This window comes from Lycorma delicatula, chromosome 7, assembly GCF_047948215.1.
Source record: "Lycorma delicatula isolate Av1 chromosome 7, ASM4794821v1, whole genome shotgun sequence".
NCBI classification, from domain to species: Eukaryota; Metazoa; Arthropoda; class Insecta; order Hemiptera; family Fulgoridae; genus Lycorma; species Lycorma delicatula.
The window spans coordinates 27,680,723-27,699,997 of NC_134461.1; the positions used below are offsets into that span (position 1 = coordinate 27,680,723).

General features: G+C 30.6%; 1 protein-coding gene across 1 annotated transcript; it reads right to left on the reverse strand.

The window, feature by feature from the left end:
• Positions 1 to 1,175: 1,175 nt before the first annotated feature.
• LOC142327400 (1-acyl-sn-glycerol-3-phosphate acyltransferase beta-like) lies at positions 1,176 to 19,055 on the reverse strand. Its single transcript, XM_075370432.1, has 6 exons — positions 19,026 to 19,055; positions 13,927 to 14,196; positions 10,596 to 10,729; positions 5,332 to 5,513; positions 3,967 to 4,135; positions 1,176 to 3,126 (listed from the first exon to the last, which is right to left on the reverse strand). Coding segments are annotated over exons 1-6 (906 nt in total). The 5' UTR covers positions 19,028 to 19,055; the 3' UTR covers positions 1,176 to 2,977.
• Positions 19,056 to 19,275: the final 220 nt, after the last annotated feature.

The window sequence follows — 19,275 nt, forward strand, 5'->3', positions numbered from 1 at the left end:
TTTCTGGATTCTTCCAATTATTATATTAATTATTTCTTTCATAATAATTGGTAGGAATCCGTTACTCAGGTCCGCTATACCGTTCTTGTTACAATACTAAATGCAGTAGTAAAAGCAGTTCTTTGCAGCTCAGAAACATTACATTTAATAGGATGTAAGGTGCAAGACAAAATTTAGAAAAAAAATAAAGAACAATTCTAATGAAAATATTGGATCCAGTCATTAAAAAAGATGGAAATTATAAAATAAGATGATACCCAAAACTACAAAACTTTTGTCCAAAAACTGACCCACCTAAAAGTTGGAGAGGGCGAATTAGAAAAGATTTAGAAGAAATAGTTATTAAAAAAGACTTAATATTTGATAGAAAGAAGTTTAGAAAGAAAATTATAGGTTTTCAGGAAGTAAATTCCCAAAACATATCTAACGGGAATAAATTATTAAAAAAAGAAAAAAGCCCTTATCCAAACGTATGAATGAACACTGGTAAAAATTAAAAAGAATGAAATAAAAAAGAAATAGTTATATTTTCGAGCTCCGTAGCTGGCCAGAAATGAAAACAAACCGATAATAAAAATGGATATACAAAAAATGTATAACTATTTTAATTAGATAATTTAATAACAGAGGTATGCTCAATTGATAGGTTTGAAAAGTTGGTAATTTGTTTATGTACAGTATTATTTTTAATTTAATCATTTTGTAAACAGAAAAGAGTTTAGTTTTCAGTTTTTAACTTGAAATTGTTTTTTCCAATCGTTATTAAGGTAGGTCTACTAAGTACTATATTTAAAGAAATTGAACTCTTGTTGCTATTCCCCTTCATGTCAAATTATTTACTTATAATTAAATGACTGATTGTTAATGATTTAAAAAATAGTAGCTTCGAGACTAAGAAATAGTAGTTCGTACATAAGAACAAATAAATTAAAATCAGTACAATACAATGAAACATAGTTCTGAAGTTAATTCGATCACTCTTTGTACTGTAAAACAACACGCAACGTAAAAGAATGTGAATATTAGAAAATGTAAAAAGGTAATTGAGGATGTGTTGGTTATTTTCACATTTAAGGATTAAAAGGCAGAATAAAATGAATAAAGAACATCATCTGATCACTAAGAATAAAAAATTTATCATTGTTAATAAATAATACAAAATGTCTGTCTAATGAATTATTATTAACAAAAATGTAATTAATAAAACTATCAAGATAATTTGTAAAATGACAACTAAATTATACGAGGGTTATTTTTTTTTCAAGGTCCAATCGGTCGCGAAATAAAAACCCGCGCAAAAATCGTATGAATCTTTGCTCATATGTGTTGGGCAGCGTCTCTAGTATGGCCTTCAATCACGCCGCGTCACTTCGTTTAGTTCTGAACACGCAGCTAGCACGTAAACATGTCTACAACAATAGCACATCTCCCGCCAAGTGTGAAATGCGTACGGTAATTCGATTTCTTCAGGCTGAGGGATGTAATGCGGCTGAAATTCATCGACGAATAAGTAATGTGTACGTTGAAACTTCAATGAGTGACAGCAAAGTGCGACAATGGTGCAGGAACTTTAAAGCAGGACGTGAACTTTCCCTGACGCAGGCGGTCAGGGAAGGAAACGAGTGTCAACCGATGATCTCGTTGAGCGAGTGGATGAGGCATTTCGAGAAAATCGTCGGTTCACAATTTCTGTATTGAGTGATTCGTTCCTGAAATTTCAAGGTCAGCTCTCTACACCATCGTGAGTGAGAGACTTCAGTACTGCAAACTTTGTGCGAGATGGGTTCCCAAGATGCTGTCCGACCATCACAAAACAATGAGATTGGACGCCTCCCTAACGTTTCTCCAGCGCTACCACAATGAAGGAGAAAATTTTTTGAACAAAATTGTCACAGGGGATGAGACACGGGTCCATTTTGAAACCGAAGAAACAAAAGAGCAATCCAAACAGTGGATGCATTCTCATTCTCCCAGTAAACCAAAGAAGTTCAAGCGAACCTTCTCCAACAGAAAGTGTATGGCTACTGTGTTCTGGGACCGGAATGGAGTTCTCTTGGTGGAATTCATTGAACATGGCACGACCATCCCTGCAGCCTCATACTGCGTGACTCTTCAGGTCTTTCTTTTTCCTGTTTAGCCTACGGTAACTACCGTTTAGATAATTCTTCAGAGGATGAATGCGGATGATATGTATGAGTGCAAATGAAATGTAGTCTTGTACAGTCTCAGTTCGACCATTCCTGAGATGTGTGGTTAATTGAAACCCAACCACCAAAGAACACCGGTATCCACGATCTAGTATTCAAATCCATGTAAAAATATCTGGCTTTACTAGGACTTGAACGCTGTAACTCTCGACTTCCAAATCAGCTGATTTGGGAAGACGCGTTAACCACTAGACCAACCCGGTGGGTTACTCTTCAGGTCTACGAAGAGCAATTCAGAATAAGCGGAGAGGAATGTTGCCATCAGGCATTGCCTTTCTCCATGAAAATGCTCGGCCGCACACTGCAGCCTGTAACAAAGAAGCTCCTGCAGCGTTTTCGTTGGGAAGTGTTTGATCACCCACCAAACAGCCCGGACTTGGCTCCATCCGATTTTCAGCTCTTTGCTCACATGAAACTAGCTAGGAGGGCAACATTTTGGCACAGACATCGAGCTGCAGACCAGCGTAGAAACATGGCTGAAAACACAGGCGGCTCCGTTCTATGACGAGGGTATTGGAAAGGGTATGTCACGCTACGACAAATGTCTAAATCGGAGTGGCGACTATGTAGAGAAATAGCGTAACTATGTAAGTACTTGTTGCAAATAAAAAATTATTTATTTTCATTGTGGTTTTAATTTCCTGGCCGATCGGACCTTAAAAGAAAAAGTTGTATATTCTTATTTTAAATTTCATAATTCAGTATAATTTTATGGAATATGTATTAAATAAGAACTCTTTCAAAAATTATTTAATTACTTAAACATAATTTTAAATAGAATCTTTTGCAAGTACTTCATCTTTTAAACGCTTATACTCTGCACACATTAATTTTTGAGTATTCTCTACTAATTCATCGATATCATCAATAGTTAATCCTTCTGTACTGATTGGTTCCAGCACTTTCATTATAACATTACCTGAAATATAGTTAAACAATAACATAAAATTACATAACCATTTTAATTTATCCGATAAATAAATTAATTATTTTTATTTTTTCTTAAATTACATAAATAAAGTAGTAACATTATAGCATAATCTCCGACATAGAGGCGCCTTTACATTTATCTTTTTAAGTAAGACAAACTGCTGATTCGATTCTAAAAATAGGTTGTCTATAATTTCCCTTCGTGTAAATCAAATCTCAGTGAGAAGTTTCCTGCGGATATTATAAGTACTTGTAAAATCCCGATATCACACGCTGTTTGAAAATTCGCCTTTTGGTGCTTTCATACTAAAGCAGTCTGGTAGTATCATATACAGATGAAGGCGTAAGAAAATAATTCTTGAAATTTGTGTACGTAGTGAAACAGTTTGTGGTAGTGAAAAATGGAAAAGGACAATATTGAAAACAAGGTAACAGAGGTGGTTGAATCGTGATGCGGTAGGAGCATGTTGAAAACCAGATGGGTTGATAAATATAAAATAAAGGGTTGTCATGATAAATGTCAAAGGAAGGAAACTTTTAAGTGGCTCAAAACGGAAGACAAAACAACAACAACAATAATAGAATACAAAAAAAACAGAAAGATTAAGGAAAATTATGACTGAGATATGGCAGAAGATTAAAGACTCAAAGGAAAAATAAAATTTGTTCACCCGTTCTAGAAATGGCAAATTCGAAAAAACATTAATCCTAAAAAATATGTTAACTTATAAAAAGTATTAAACATTTCATCGAGTCACAGTCGAGTAATCCATTAAGATATAATAAATAAATAATATATATATATATATATTAAATAACAATTACGTACCATGTGTAAATAATTTCTTTTTTGGGTCGATGAAATAATACGGCGATATAACTAAAGGTATTATTGGAATTTGTCCAGAAATAGCGAGTCTAAATCCTCCTTTTTTAAATGGAAGTAAAGTGTCACCGTTTAAGTTTCTTTTTCCTTCAGGAAATATTATCAGCTTTGCCTAAATAAAAAAAAAGAAAATAATTTAAAAATGAAAAATCACAAATGAACTTTATGGTAAGAATTAAACACTCATAAGAACACAATGAAGTTATGCGATAAATTACTAATAGAAAATTAAATAACAGTTAATAAATATTTATACCGAGGTTATCGATTACCAATGACTTTATTCAGATTGTACATCGGTGCAGCATTACAAATACCAATGGAAGACGAATGGCTGTTAACAATGTTTACTTCGATTATACTGACCGATTATTGTTTACCGACTACAAGCATTTATTGTTACTAATTAGTTAGAACCGTTTCCATTCGGATTAGAACGAGATGATCTATAAACATCTACCGAACTATATCTCAAATTATATCGTTTTATGAAGCTGAAAAATGGATATAAAATAAAAGAAACGATGAAAACCTTTAGCAAAAAAAAAATGGATATCATTAGAAAGAAGTTGAAGCACAGTAAACTCGTTCATAGAATCGATATTTTTCTCTTTCACAAATTTTTCGAACGTCGACTTCGGAATGAAGTTTAAATAACACGAGTAAAAGTGTATCCTTTCACCTTATTTTGGATCAATAACAGCATTAATTTTTTATAATTTGGAATTCATGTACATTAATTCGATCAAAACGACTCTATTTAGCGACTTATATTAAACTTCATCAAATTTATTTTTACTGTAAATCAATAAACTTCTCTATTTATATCTACGCATCGTAGTAATAAAATATATATTGAAAAATATATTCCTAATTTTATTGTATTAAGTGTCTGAACATATATTTAATTATTCTTTGTAAATTTTTTTACTTGCATAAATGCGTTATTTAAAACAAAAATGTATCATTTTGTTCCGCTTTTTAAAAATTAACTGGATTATTTAATTATTTTTGTATTCTTATAGAACAATAGTTAATTCCAATTCACTTTATGATTATCCGAAAATATGAAATATACTTCCAGAAGATTACTTCAGAAACCTTATGTAGTTAGTATTTTTTGCTAATTTTATCTATATCTTTCATTGCCAGTTAAGGAAATTCATAATAATAATCATGTACGAAGAAAAAAATGTTAAACAACCGCCAACAATAGAATATTGTTCAGCAATAAATAATAAGTTCTCATATAGCAAAATAATCAGTTTAAAAATATTAAGAATAAAAAAAACGTCAGGCATAACATACCTTAATTTTTTTAATGAAACCAATACTTCTTAACAATTTTTCATTAGCAGATTTCCCGTTGGTTCTGTCAATAAATATTGCACTGGATAAATAGATTAATAAAGATAAAGGAAAACTGAACATCACTAATCTCCGTATGACTAAAACCCCTTTTTTGATCGTTGGATATATCGACCCCAGAACTGGAAAAACACAAAATATTTCTGTTTCATTTTTACATGGAAGACGTACTGAAAAACACAATTTCAGCATTTAATTTTGTTTTTTGAAATATGAGCCCAAAATTGAAAAAATATAAATCTAAATAAAAATAAATATTTATATATTTTTATTTATATTAATAAATATATAATCTATATATAAATATAAGCTGGATAAATATAAAATATAATTTAATATAAATATAAATATTAATATAATATTAATGTTTTAGTATAAAATAATTTATGTGTTTACGCCGATGGCGTAAAGTCGTTTTATTCCAATGAATTCAAGGTTATGGTCGAGTCTTGTAATTTACAGGCTTGGTAATTTATTTTGCTTTTTTGTAAGGCTTATCTACGTGTATTTTTAAATAGGTTATTTGGCTTTATTTTCGATATCAATTTCTCTCAGGCTCCAGCTTGTCTGACTATTGCATCATCGTATTGGTGTTAGCTTATTTCTATCACGCATTATTTTCATTGCTGTTTAGTCTTAATGTATATATTAGGCTTTTTTTTTATTCTCAACCAATTTCAATGTTGTCATAGTTCCTAGAAGTCTATTTCTCTTTGTCTGCCCTGATGTCATTTCTTCAACTTGCGTATTCAGAAATTATTTTTATCAGTCTTACGTAATTCTTTAGTGGACTGCTCGCTTAAATTATTTTTGTTATGTCTTCGTTCCCGAATTCCACCGTTTCTCTAATCGTTCTCATACTAACCCTAAGACACTACTCTTGTTGTCAACACACACACACACACACTCTTCTGTCCATTGCTTTATTCGCTTCCCCTACTTCTCACCACGCCAGCTTTTATTCTTTCTAGTTCGGAATTTCACGTTGTGCGGATCCTGACCCTCTTGGAGGGCCAGGCTTTGATGTTTTTTCTTTCTTTCACTTATGTTAATACTTTCGTCGTCTTCGCACTTATAAACGTTGCGGTATTTCTCTGTTAAAATATTTTCTAATTCTACTCGTCAGTTTTCGTGATTTCACAGTTTTCTATGTTCGTCCAGCCTCGTTTCTTCGTTAAGTTATTCTTCAAATTCTACATTACTTCTCTGTGGAAAGTGCTTCAATCATTACAAGCTGTCAATTCTGTTGACGTCGAATTTTCTCCAGCTTCTTATTACAATTTCAGCGAAGCAGAATTTCTTCAAACTCGTTGCCACATATTTTAGACGCCCAGTCTTGCTCAACCTCGAGCCACATTCTCACCACTGTATTCCTGATACACCACGGCGGACTACGCCCAGGAATTTACTGAATGTATTCGTTTTACCTTCATTCATGAGTTCCTCTCTTACAAATATTTGTGTGCTACAGGCAAGTTCAGTTTTTCATTACTTATTACGTTAAACCGTTATGTTATCATTAAAATTTGTGGAACATTCAGTTCATCATACCTATGCCTTTCAAGTTTCAATTTCACTTAAGTACAGTCACGACAGGTTACTTACACAAGGTTGTCATTGTTCAGCTGCAACCTATTTTACGTGCTCAATTAATTTCAATGCGATTATATTGTAATTAACTCTTTATTTTTATGTTTACTTATCACAATTTGATTATTGTTATTAACTCTTTTTGTACTAGAATATCATTGTGGCCTTTTTTCTACACTAAACTAGAATTACATGTATTAATTATTTAACGTTAAGTTTGTTGATGTTCTTAATTCAGAAAAGGCCAGTGCTAATTAAGATTTATTGTAATTTATTTTTTCTAAGCTAATTACATCTGTTCACTGCTAATTTTCATATTACAGTATTTGTTAGTAGTGCTACTGTTTTCCAGTTCCACTTTCTATTGATGTTATGTTTTAAGTATCTAATTTGAAAATAAGGTGTTTTTATGTTCTCTTGTTTTCAGGTTTTGTTAAATTGTGTATTTAAAAAATGTATATTCATGTATTTTTGCATTTAACATCATTATTCATATGTTGATTCAGCCGATATTTTAAGTATCATTAAATTATGTCAATTTATTTTTAGTTTTTAAGGTTATAATTTAACATAAGTTCAGTTGTTTTCTTTCTCAATTAAAGTCCAATTTCTTTTGGCAAATACGAGCTGTGTTTTTTAGTTAACTTTACCCAACATTATGTACATTTTTCTTTTTTACACGTATAAAAGCAAACAGCCGTTGTTATAATGTCGCATGATTTAGAACCGGTATTCAAAATGTATATAAAAACGAACAAATTTACAGTTTAATAATACTCATCCCTTTTTACATCTTGTTTCTTAGTGTAATGTGTTTAGTAAATCGACTGCCAGAATGGTTAGCAAATACCGTGATCAAATCAGTAGATAGCATTAAATACCTTTTTTTGTGTGGGCTCATAGAGTTGAAGTCAACGATGATCGTTCCAATTCGAGAGTCTAAACCTCGTAGTGGTTGTTTCAAAAACGTTTTGGTTCGCCAGTAAACGACCGGAGACAGGAGCCTGACTTGAATGATCGATCGCGTGGAGCGGCCGAGCCCCTCCACGTTGAGCGTGTTCTTATTACGATGTCATCCGGGTTCGGCACGTTGTGTTGTAACTGTAGGGATGGAAGACTCCCAGAGTTGGCGCACAGATCAAGATGATACAATAATTATTATCCTGATCAACAATGATTTTGTTATAATATTTTTCATGCTGATTTCAAATATGAAATCAGAATTCTTCCATCAGACTTGATTTTTTTTTGTAACTACCATTCTTATTTTCAGGTAGTATCGTGCATGAACTCCATAAGCATAGCAATTTGTGAACGTAAATACATTCACAAATATTCCCTTTGCCATGCGGCCAGTGCCACATAGCCAAGAGTTTCCACTACCAGTCCCACCAGATATATAGAACTTAACCCACCGGGTTGGTCTAGTGGTGAACGCGTCTTCCCAAATCAGCTGATTTGGAAGTCGAGAGTTCCAGCGTTCAAGTCCTAGTAAAGCCAGCTATTTTTACACGGATTTGAATGCTAGATTGTGGATACCGGTGTTCTTTGGTGGTTGGGTTTTAATTAACCACACATCTCAGGAATGGTCGAACTGAGAATGTACAAGACTACACTTCATCTACACTCATACATATCATCCTCTGAAGTATTATCTAAACGGTAGTTACCGGAGGCTAAACAGAAAAAAAAAAAAAAAAAGATATATAGAACTTAGATGAAGATGAAAATGTCAAATCTTGTGCTGATATGTCAGGCGATGAAGAAAGAGATTCAACATTTTGAGAAAATAGATATACTGAACCAATTTACTTAACCGGTCAGAATTAAATGATCTGGTTCGTGATCTAAATTTGTCAAAGAATCAAGCAGAAATGCTTGATGCATTTTCTTGTGCAGTCTTTGTGCACTGGCATCAAGACTGAAAGGATGGCATTTTTTACAACCAAACACTAAACTAAGTGCTTTCCGTGACAGACAGTCAGAATTTGAACATTTCTTCTCTCAGTATGAAAACTTAGTATACTGTAATGATGTGGACCATTTACTGGAAGCTACGGGACATTTGCACCATCCTGACAAATGGCAACTTGTTGAGTAAATATTTCGACAAATTGACTCGTCAAAGCTTAATTTGAAAGCTGTTCTACTTCACATTGGAGATAAATACCATTAGCATTCGCTGTTCATATGAAGGAGTCTTACGAAAATATGAAACTTGTACTGAGCAGGATTCAGTACGGGACATATTTGTGGAGATCTTGAAGTAATGTCGCTTTTACTTGGACTGCAACTTGGATACACTACGTTCTGTTGCTTTTTGTAAGAATGGGACAGCAGAGATAGGAAGAACCATTATATAAAAGATCAGTAGCCAAAAAGACAAGTAGTGACTGTAGGAGAGAAGAATGTTGTTAATCGAGGATTAGAAAAATCAGAATTTATCTTCCACCACTACACATTAAGCTAGATTTATTCAAAAAGTTTGTTAAAGAAATGGATCATAATGGTGCAAGGTTTCAGTTTCTAAAAAACAAATTCCCTAATATAAGCTATGCTAAAATAAAGGAAGGTATATCTGTTAGACCACAAATAAGAAAACTAATGAGTGATCTGACGTTTGAAGAATGTTTGAATGACTTGGAGGTTGCTGCATGGAAATCATTTCAAAATGTGGTAAAAACCTTCCTTGGAAACCACAAGGCCAGTAACTACAAAGAACTTGTGAGTGAACTCCTTCAAAACTACAAAGAAATTGGGTGTAACATATTATTCAAAATCCATTTGTTATATTCAAATTAGGATTTTTTCCCTAACAATTTAAATACCAAAATAACAACAAATAACAATTTAAATTGCATCACTCAGTGATGAACATGGGGAACGCTTTCATCAGGAGATATCTACAATGGAAATACGATGCCAGGGAAAATGGAACTGAAAAATGTTTGCCGATTACTATTGGAATCTAATGATGGATCTACCTTCAGCAAATTACAGCAAAAAATTCAAAAGAGATAGATTTTAGATGAGTACAACCTGCATGTAATGTATTGTCATATTACATTCACCATTCATTTTTTTTTGTTTCAAAAGAAATTTCAATTACAAAAAACTGAGCTCGATAGAAAAAAACTATTAACTTATATGAAATCAGTATAAAAAATACTATTAGAATCAGCCATTCACTCTCATCTAACAAACAAAAAATTTAATTTTGTTGTCCTGTGTTATTATCGACCAGATATCAAATAACAAATCGACAGATAGTTCAAGCAATTTCATACTAGCAGCGCTATAATGAAATTTAGTGTAGCCATTTTGAAGTTACAATGATATACACAAGCAAGCCATCCAGTCACATTGGCCTTCTCGTTTTATGTTCAGATATAAATACGAATTCTGTCCACAAAAGGTGTTTTTCCGCTGTTTTTATTACAAGATGATGTTTAATCGGGGCGGTGGGGAAAGTAAATACTGAAATATAAATGTTTCCTTCACTCTTTTTTCAAAAGTTTAATATAAAAATTACAAAGTAATAAAAAACTATAAAAAATTCATTTATTTAAAAGTAAATTATTTAAATATCAATAACAATACATAAATCCGCTTACCATTCAAATCAGCTACCGACTGGTGATTTATCATAAGGACAGCTGCTCGATCCACGGCTAGGATTTCCGAACCTCTCAGTTCCCATTTAACACCATAAAACTTGGTTAAAGAAACTACATATGGATATATATGACTGAAATTCGGTAATAAGATGAATTTAACTTAAAATTATTTAAAATTGATAACTTACATTTAGAAATATACTTAAATACGATAACAAAACCGGTTCCTTATTATTAAAACAATAATAATATTAATATTTTATTCTACAATCAAATTGCATTAGTAGCAGCAAAATTTGTTTAATTCAATGAATGGAAAAGTAAAGTTTTACAATATAATTAAATTTTTTTTTCTTTAATATTAAATAAAAAATTCTTTTAGTTGATGCAGAGATAAGTAAATTATTATACACATATTTTTTTTTTTTTAGTAAGTCATTATCAGAGTGAAAATTACATCCACTCTTTATCATACCAGTTAGGGAATAAATAAGAAAAAAATTACTAAAAGGCTTTGTTCATATACTTCAAAATATTATAATTTGACGCGTTTTAATCGACTTTGGAAAATGTTTGTTTCTTATTCGATCAATTTGTATTTTTGAAGCCAAGCTTCTTAATGCAGACTTCGAAATGGAGAGTCAGCTGAGAAAACTTCACCCGCTGGCTGATAACACAGTTCATTCAACAATCATGTTCAAAGAATGATACTGTTACTCTTTTGTGAACGGTTTTTGATCACGCTCATATTTGTTATTTTTATTCTAATACCCGATAAATTCGATGTATTATGTAATGTTGAAGAGGAGCAGAGTAACTCTTTCTATTCCTTGTTAAATTAATTTTATCTAAATCTTGACTACAACTATTTCCAACCGACTTATTGCAAATAAAAGCGCATATTAACCTAGGTATGGTTGACCGTCCGTGAATAATCTGTATGGTTCATAATTTTTATTTAATAATGAAGTATACGAGAAAAAACGCAAGCTTATTGTTTACTACGTTTAATGGAATCCATATAGCGAATACGATAATCATTAATAATTAATAAATTTATATTTAATATTAATTAATTAATTTATATTTAATATTAATTAATTAATTAACGAGCATCATTAATAATTAATTCGTATAATATTGCGTAAGAAGCGTCGCTTTCGTCGAGTGTCCACGCACTGAAATACTCGTTTTTATATTTTTTAAAGTAATTTTAAGCATTATCTTTACCAAATATACCGATTTCTATGATTGCATTTATAAAATTTTATTGAGCGAGTTCTTCCGTGGTACTCTGTGGTAAGTTTTCTTCTACATATTTTAAACGATAGGTTTTTTCAGACCTATGTGGTAAAGTTTTCGGCCGACAAAAAAGAAAAACAAAACTTTTCAGATTTTTTTCTTATTTGTAAACTAGTCAATTCAACATACGTGTATTTAGTCAACGCCTTTCCAATTTTTTAATACTCTCAATACAATGCGGTTGTCCAACTCCAAAATAAGCGGTTGTCTTACCTTCTTCAGATTTGGGAAGAAGAATTATACGCTGAGAGCCAAATCCGGCGAATGCAGCTCGTGTGGAAGCATTTTAGGAGTAGGGGTAGGTCGTGAAGTTTTTCAACAACCCAAGACGTGACTGCGGGGATCCCAAAACACCGTAGCCATGGCTTTTCCTGTAGATGGTACTGTTTTCGCATTTTTTGGCGCACTTTCACCTGTTTCCACCGATTGTTTGGTCTCTAGCGAGTAATGGTGAATCTATGTTTCATCTAACTGTTTTTAAAGTTCGAAGATAATCAGCGGGTTTTCGTCTAAATAAGTCTAAACGCCCTCGAGAAGTGTTCAGTCAAATGCGTTTTCGGTCGACTGTTAACGAACGCGATACCCAGAGAGCGAAAAGCTTTTTCACATCTAAAACATCTTGTAAAATGTAGTGGATACGGTCTATCGAGATGTTTGCGGTCAGAAATCTCGCATGCCTTCAGCCGGCGTTCATTTAATACGGTATTGTGGATTCTTGTGACAATTTTATTGATCGTACCGCCTTTGTGGGCGTCCCGAGCATTCGTTATCGTGAATGGATGTACGGTCACGTTTAAATTCAGCAGCCGACTTTGTTACCATCGAAAACGAAGGAGAAGAATCCTTTAAAGTGGACTCCAATGCTTTTTGTATTTTGGGTATTTTGGTTGGGATTAAACCTTTTATTGCAAAGGCTCCGTTTTCAGAATACATCAAACCTCTCAGCTTTTTTTTTTTTTTTTTTTTTTTGTTTTGGTCGGTGTTAGTACTGGAGTGTTTTAAACAATTAGATATAACCTGATGTCATTCTGAATTTTCACACAAAATTCAGTAAAATAATTCTCTCTAGACTTAAAATATTCAATATTTCTTTAATTCGGTTTCATTTTTTCTTTAAAATTTATTTGTTGTACCTTCATAATACTTTTACCAGTATACCTCAGCAAAATATTCTATTTCTGTCAGTATTAAAATATTTTACTATTTCCAAAAACCATTATAAAACGTTCTATAAATATATTATATTTAATTAAAAACAAGTAGTCATAAATAAGTAACCATTATTTTTTTAATCGTTGCTAAATGAAGAGTTATGATTTCAATCTCCCTACTATAAATGTTGAGAAGTTTCACACTATTGTTAACAGCACTTTTTAATATATTATTCTCTTAATCTACATAAAAAGCATATTTTTAATTTATTAAAAAAAATTTTAACTGTATAATAAAATATAAAAACTAATATAAGTGATTTCCCCTATAAGTTTTTTCATATATTTAATGACTACCTGATAATTGAATTTATTGTTACGTTCAAGTATGTGAATTTTTCCATATGATTTTTTCTTCATTAAAACAATTTTACATCCTAATAATTAAAATAATTTCACATACAACAAAGCTATTTACGTAAAGAATAGTTAAGGTTAAACTGAATAGGCCACTTAGTCCAAGATATTACTGTATTCAAAAAGTAATAATTGAAGGAAAGATTGCAGATGTGCAGGGAAGAGGAAGAATGAGAGGAGTTGGATGATTTAAAGGGAGATAAGGATAATATAATTTAAAAGAAAAATCTCTGGAGAGATCATATGAAGAATGCTGTTTCTTGATATCTGTCAATGGATAGTTTCACTAAAGAAGAAGAAGTTAAAGTTAATTAAAAAAATAAATAAAAAAAAACCTGACATTAATAATAATATTTTGTAAATTTAACAACCATAAAAAATTGTCAGTTCGTTAAGTATAAACGTTGTAACCTTTTTATTAATTTACTTAATTTAATCTATCATTATTACTATCTTACCAGAAATTTGAAGGATTTTTTGGTCGAAATAAACATAGTGGTATAACTGTAAGAGCACAAAGATTGATCACAATATAGCCGAAAATGAATTTAATGTAATAAATTGTCAAATTATTTCTTATTAAAATAAGAAAAGCAATTGCAAAAAGTGTTTCCCATGATGTAAATACATCCAATAACCATGAGATACCACTACCATTGTAGTATTCACCATAAATTTGTACATTCTGTTTTACTGAATTCCTTTGTTCTTCTTCAATTAAAAACACCCTAGAAATTTTTTAATATCAAAAAGATTAGAATTTTAAAACTATATGTATATATATTTATATTTTACAGCATATATATATGTATATATGCTGTAAAATAACAAAAAAAATATTGTTATTTATACTTCACTAAGATCAGTGATCTAAAAACAAATTTAAATTATCATAACAGGAAAAATAGCAAAAAAGAAAATAGTTTACTGGTGTCAAGGACTTACCTACCAGCTAGTCTTCTACAATAGAAACAATAATGGAAAGAGAAATTGAACCAATCAGGTTTTCTATTTATATGATATTATTATCTGTTGACATACAAACCTCTCAAGAAACTGATTTTAAAATTTAAATATATATATTTAAAACTAATGAAATATAGAATGAAAATAATGACAAATTTATTCTTTTTTTAAGAAATATGTTTACAGAAATTTGATTAAAAAGTATAATAATATATTAAATTATAATAATAGATTGATATTTCATTATTAAGTTATTTGAAAAACTTAAAATGGGACAACCAGGGGAAGTTCATCTACAAAATAAAAAAAGCTAGCTGAGGGTTGCATAACTTTCCCGGCTTTGGTCTAGACAAACGGTTCACAAACTAATGATACACATACCAGTGCTTGTACATAAAACTTCTCAAGGTGGTACCCAAACACAACAATTCAAAAAAAAACTATTAAAATTAAAGAATACAAAATTTTGTACTATAATTATAATATAAAATTATTAGTACAATAAATATCACTGGACAACAGAATTTTTTTTTTTTTTTTGTTACAAGAATGTTAATAGCTGAATCTTACGGTATTTTTGATGTTGATTTCAAGTATGTAAGTGGCTTCTTTTTATCAAGCATAGTTTTTTGTAATTATCATTCTTTTTTGTAAGAAAGAAAACACTGTGACAGTAGTGTAAAAATATTATACACACAATTTCTACACGCCTAAAACCTGCTTCTTTTGGATTTTCTGGTGTAGTTTGCTGTGCGTATATCAGTCTTGAGATTCCAGCAGTAGGCAGTTTGCATTCCTGGGTTCCATTTTCCCTAAAATACCATGTTTCCTTGATAAATATTTCCTGGTGAAAGCATTTTCCATGTTAGTCACTCACAGCTCCAAGAATGGTTAAGTAAAATCCTGATGAGAATCTAAGAAATGGATCTTTAGTGACACATTACATCCGATTGCTTCATTTTTTTTTTCTTTATGGACCTTATGATTTCCAAGTAAGTTGTTTACAACCTTTTTAAAAAATGTTCATGCAGCAACCTCACAGTCATTCAAACTGTCTTCAAATTTAATGTCATTCATTAATTCTCTTATTTACAGTCCAACAAATGTTGTTTATCTTAAAGGGAACTTGTTTTTCAGAAATGAAATCCCGTCCCATTACAATTCATTGCTTTAAAAAAAATTTTCATTAAACTTCTTGATGTGTAGTGACAGAAGATAAACTTTTTATGGTTTCACTAGTGCTGGACTCACAATGTTATTTTCTCCTACAGTCAATATTTCACTTGTGGTTTCTTTTTTAGCATAATTATTATTCCTATCTCTGTTATCCCACTCAACAATATACCCAAGTTGTAAACTAGTAACAGTGCTATCACTTTCAGGTCTCCACAAATGTTTCTCATACTGAATCGTTTCCAACACAAGTTTCATATTTTCATACGACTCCATGTGAGCCACATGAGCTAAAGGTATTAATGAATTATTATTTGTAACATGAAGAAGGATCACTTTCAAACTATGCTTTGAGGAGATGTAAATATACACCATTCATTAGGTCTGTGCATACATCCCAAAGCTTCTCGTAAAGGTTCCACATTATTACAGTAAACTAAGTAGAAGTACTGGAGGAAAAAACATTCAAATTCATTCTGCATGTCATGGAAAGAATTTATTTTAATATTGTATTGTAAAATATTCCATCCTTTCAGTCATGATGTGAGAATATCTATTTAATTTTTGGACTAATTTAGATCACAAAACAAGATTATTTACTTCTGACTAATTAAGTGTAGTTCAGTATTTGTATTTTCTAAAAAGTCTGGGTCTGTCCTTTGTTCAACATCTGATAAAAACACTGACAACTTTCAACATCAACAGCTTATCTTCATTTAATTCCTATGTTTTTGATGGTACTGGAATTAGGAACGGTGGGCTGTAAGGCACTGGGCTTACATCAGAGAATATCAGGGTATTTAACAGTATGTCTAGCTTAGCTGTTATCCCTGATACTTTCATTATAGAAAAATAGAATACTCCCAGAAGCGATCATTCGGTTCTCTACAAATCATTGGAATTGTAAATGTCATGTGACAAGGTCTATTCAACCGACCAGTTAACAGTGTTACACATGTATTGCAGCAAATATGAAGTGCCAAGACCTGTTCTGATCTAAAATGTAGTTCATATGATCTTTTTATCATTGAAGTTATATTTCTCCTCTGACACTTTAATGTTACCTCACCAAAAATGTAGCAGAAACTGTCTGGATTTTAATGCAACTGTGTGGCATTTTTATTAAAACATTCTCTGCAATACTCACAAACACTTATTATAAAACTTTAAAAACTTCATACACACATTATTATAGTATTAAGTCATTGTGTACACACAATGACTTTACTGGGAAAAATAAAATCAAAGATTGGTAGTAAAAGAACTCACTAAACATTACACACACAGAGCTCGCATTTGACTGATGTGGTTGAAACTATTCTTAGCCAGCATGACATATTATTTATTATTTACAGCATTGCAACACCGAGTCACCAAAACAAAACTCATAAATGCTGCATCATGAGTGACTAATACCGTATGACTAATGGGTGATAAAATTTCATTTAGAAAGAAATATATGAATCATATGAGTATCATTTGTAATATTTTTAATTACTGTGTAAATAATAATAATACTCATTTTTCATGGCTATTTATCAACTCAGATAAATTATAGTTTATTTAGTACCTTAACTGCTGAAAATAAAAATAATTATTTTTCAAAATAATATTATTTTAAATAAAATAATAAAATATATTATTTAAAACAGATAAGTAATATATTGTACTTGCATTGTTCAAGCACATATACAGGCTGGAAAATAGGAAGGACAAATATAAAATATCTGAGGACAATAGGAAAATTCTGACTTCATATTTGGAATTAGCATCCAAAAATACATAAGATTCCACAAATATTGACCTGTAACAAAATCACTGTTGACCCGTGTATTAATAACATTAATAATAATAAAAATAATATTATAAATATGAAAGTATTTTGTCTTGCATTTTCTTTCCCTTAATTTCAGGAAATCATTTGTGTTTAGCGACAATAAGAATATTAATTATTTGGGCAGCAAGAACCAAATAATGCTAGCGATGTTACCCATCACATTGCTGACAGGTTTTTACATGCCACAGCGCATATGTAGCATCCTTGACTGTCCCAAGCATGCACTGCATTGCACATGTACAAACAAGTTCCTTAATGGCCATTATAAAAGGATACTTTCCTCCAGCAGTTAAGCAAGTCGGTCATGCTTATCCTACTGACAAATGGATGCAGTTGCTTCTCTGGTGTTTTACATACTCTGTGTAAAATCTGATATGAAAATATTGCTATTTTGATACTTTTTAATTTGATAAAATTGAAGCTCTAGATGCAAATGAATAACAAATATTTTACATCGAGTTTAATAAGAAAAATGAGGAGAAAGTGTTTTACCATTGTGTTAATCAATAAGATAAACAAACAGTTCTATATCAGCATGCCAAGCCCATTGAAATATTGATTATATGCAGGCCTACAAGCCGTTACTGTAATCACTACAGGAAGTGAATGTATAATAAACAACATTCTTCATTTTAGAAAAAACAACTCTGACTGCCATCTTTTACACCTTAGTTGCTTTACAATCATCCATGTTTTACATCCATCATGAAAATCACCCAAAATCACTGGGACAGATTGTAAAGCCATAAATTATTGGATACCTTTGTTGTTGCAAAACAATGTATTACATAAGACTATTTCTACTTACCGAGGGAGTCATGAATAATGAAAAATTAATTTTATATGTTATTAATATTGAAATATGATACTTGTTTCAAAAGTAATATTTTATGTGCAGATAAAATAGATATTTTTTAACTTTTATAATTTTTATTTTATTTATGTTTAATTTTATAATGTTTGTTATGTTACAAATAACAGATCTTCTTAAGAGGCATATATATTTTATGTTATTTTGACTTATTCATTTTCCATCTTATCTGACATCAAACCAGTTTTATTTATGTTTATGATTTCATGTTATAAGTTCTTTTTTCTATAACAAGAAAACCTCTACTGCAGTACGCTCTTTATTTATGAGTAATAGTAAACCACATGTATAAAATATCATGTGTGGTTTGTTCATCAAATGATCTTTAGCGCTATTAAAATGAAATTTTAGTTTAGAAATGAATCAAAGTAAATTTAAAACTAAATTCAAATTATACATATATGATTACTTAAAAATGTTATCTAAATTTAGATTTTTTTGTTTTTTTTTTATTGTCTGATTATAAATAACAGTATTCAATTTATTTATAACTGTAATGAAGGAGTGTACATCAAATCAAACAGCTGACAATAGGAAAAAATTTGTTACGATTCCTAAAGAAATCTTTTAAACTGAATATTTTTTAATTATATAATAAATTTTTGTAAATAGATAATTTTAAGTATTTTTTTTAATCTGCAGCCTTTTTAAAATAATTTTATTAACATTGTTTTTATTTTATAATTAAGAAATAATTTATCATTACTTACATATTGGATTATTATTCCTTACTAACGGCCTCTCTAGAAATAAGTAACACCAATTTATTTTTTAAATAATTTTAACAATTAAAAATTTATACAGTTCTTTAGATGGAAGATTAAATGTTATTATTAAAAGAAGTTATGAGAAAATTAATTTGCTTAATGTATACATAGTAACTTTTAATAATGTTAATATAAATTGCAATTATTTCAATTTTTAACAATTCTGTTATCTTCTATTATGCTACACTACTCA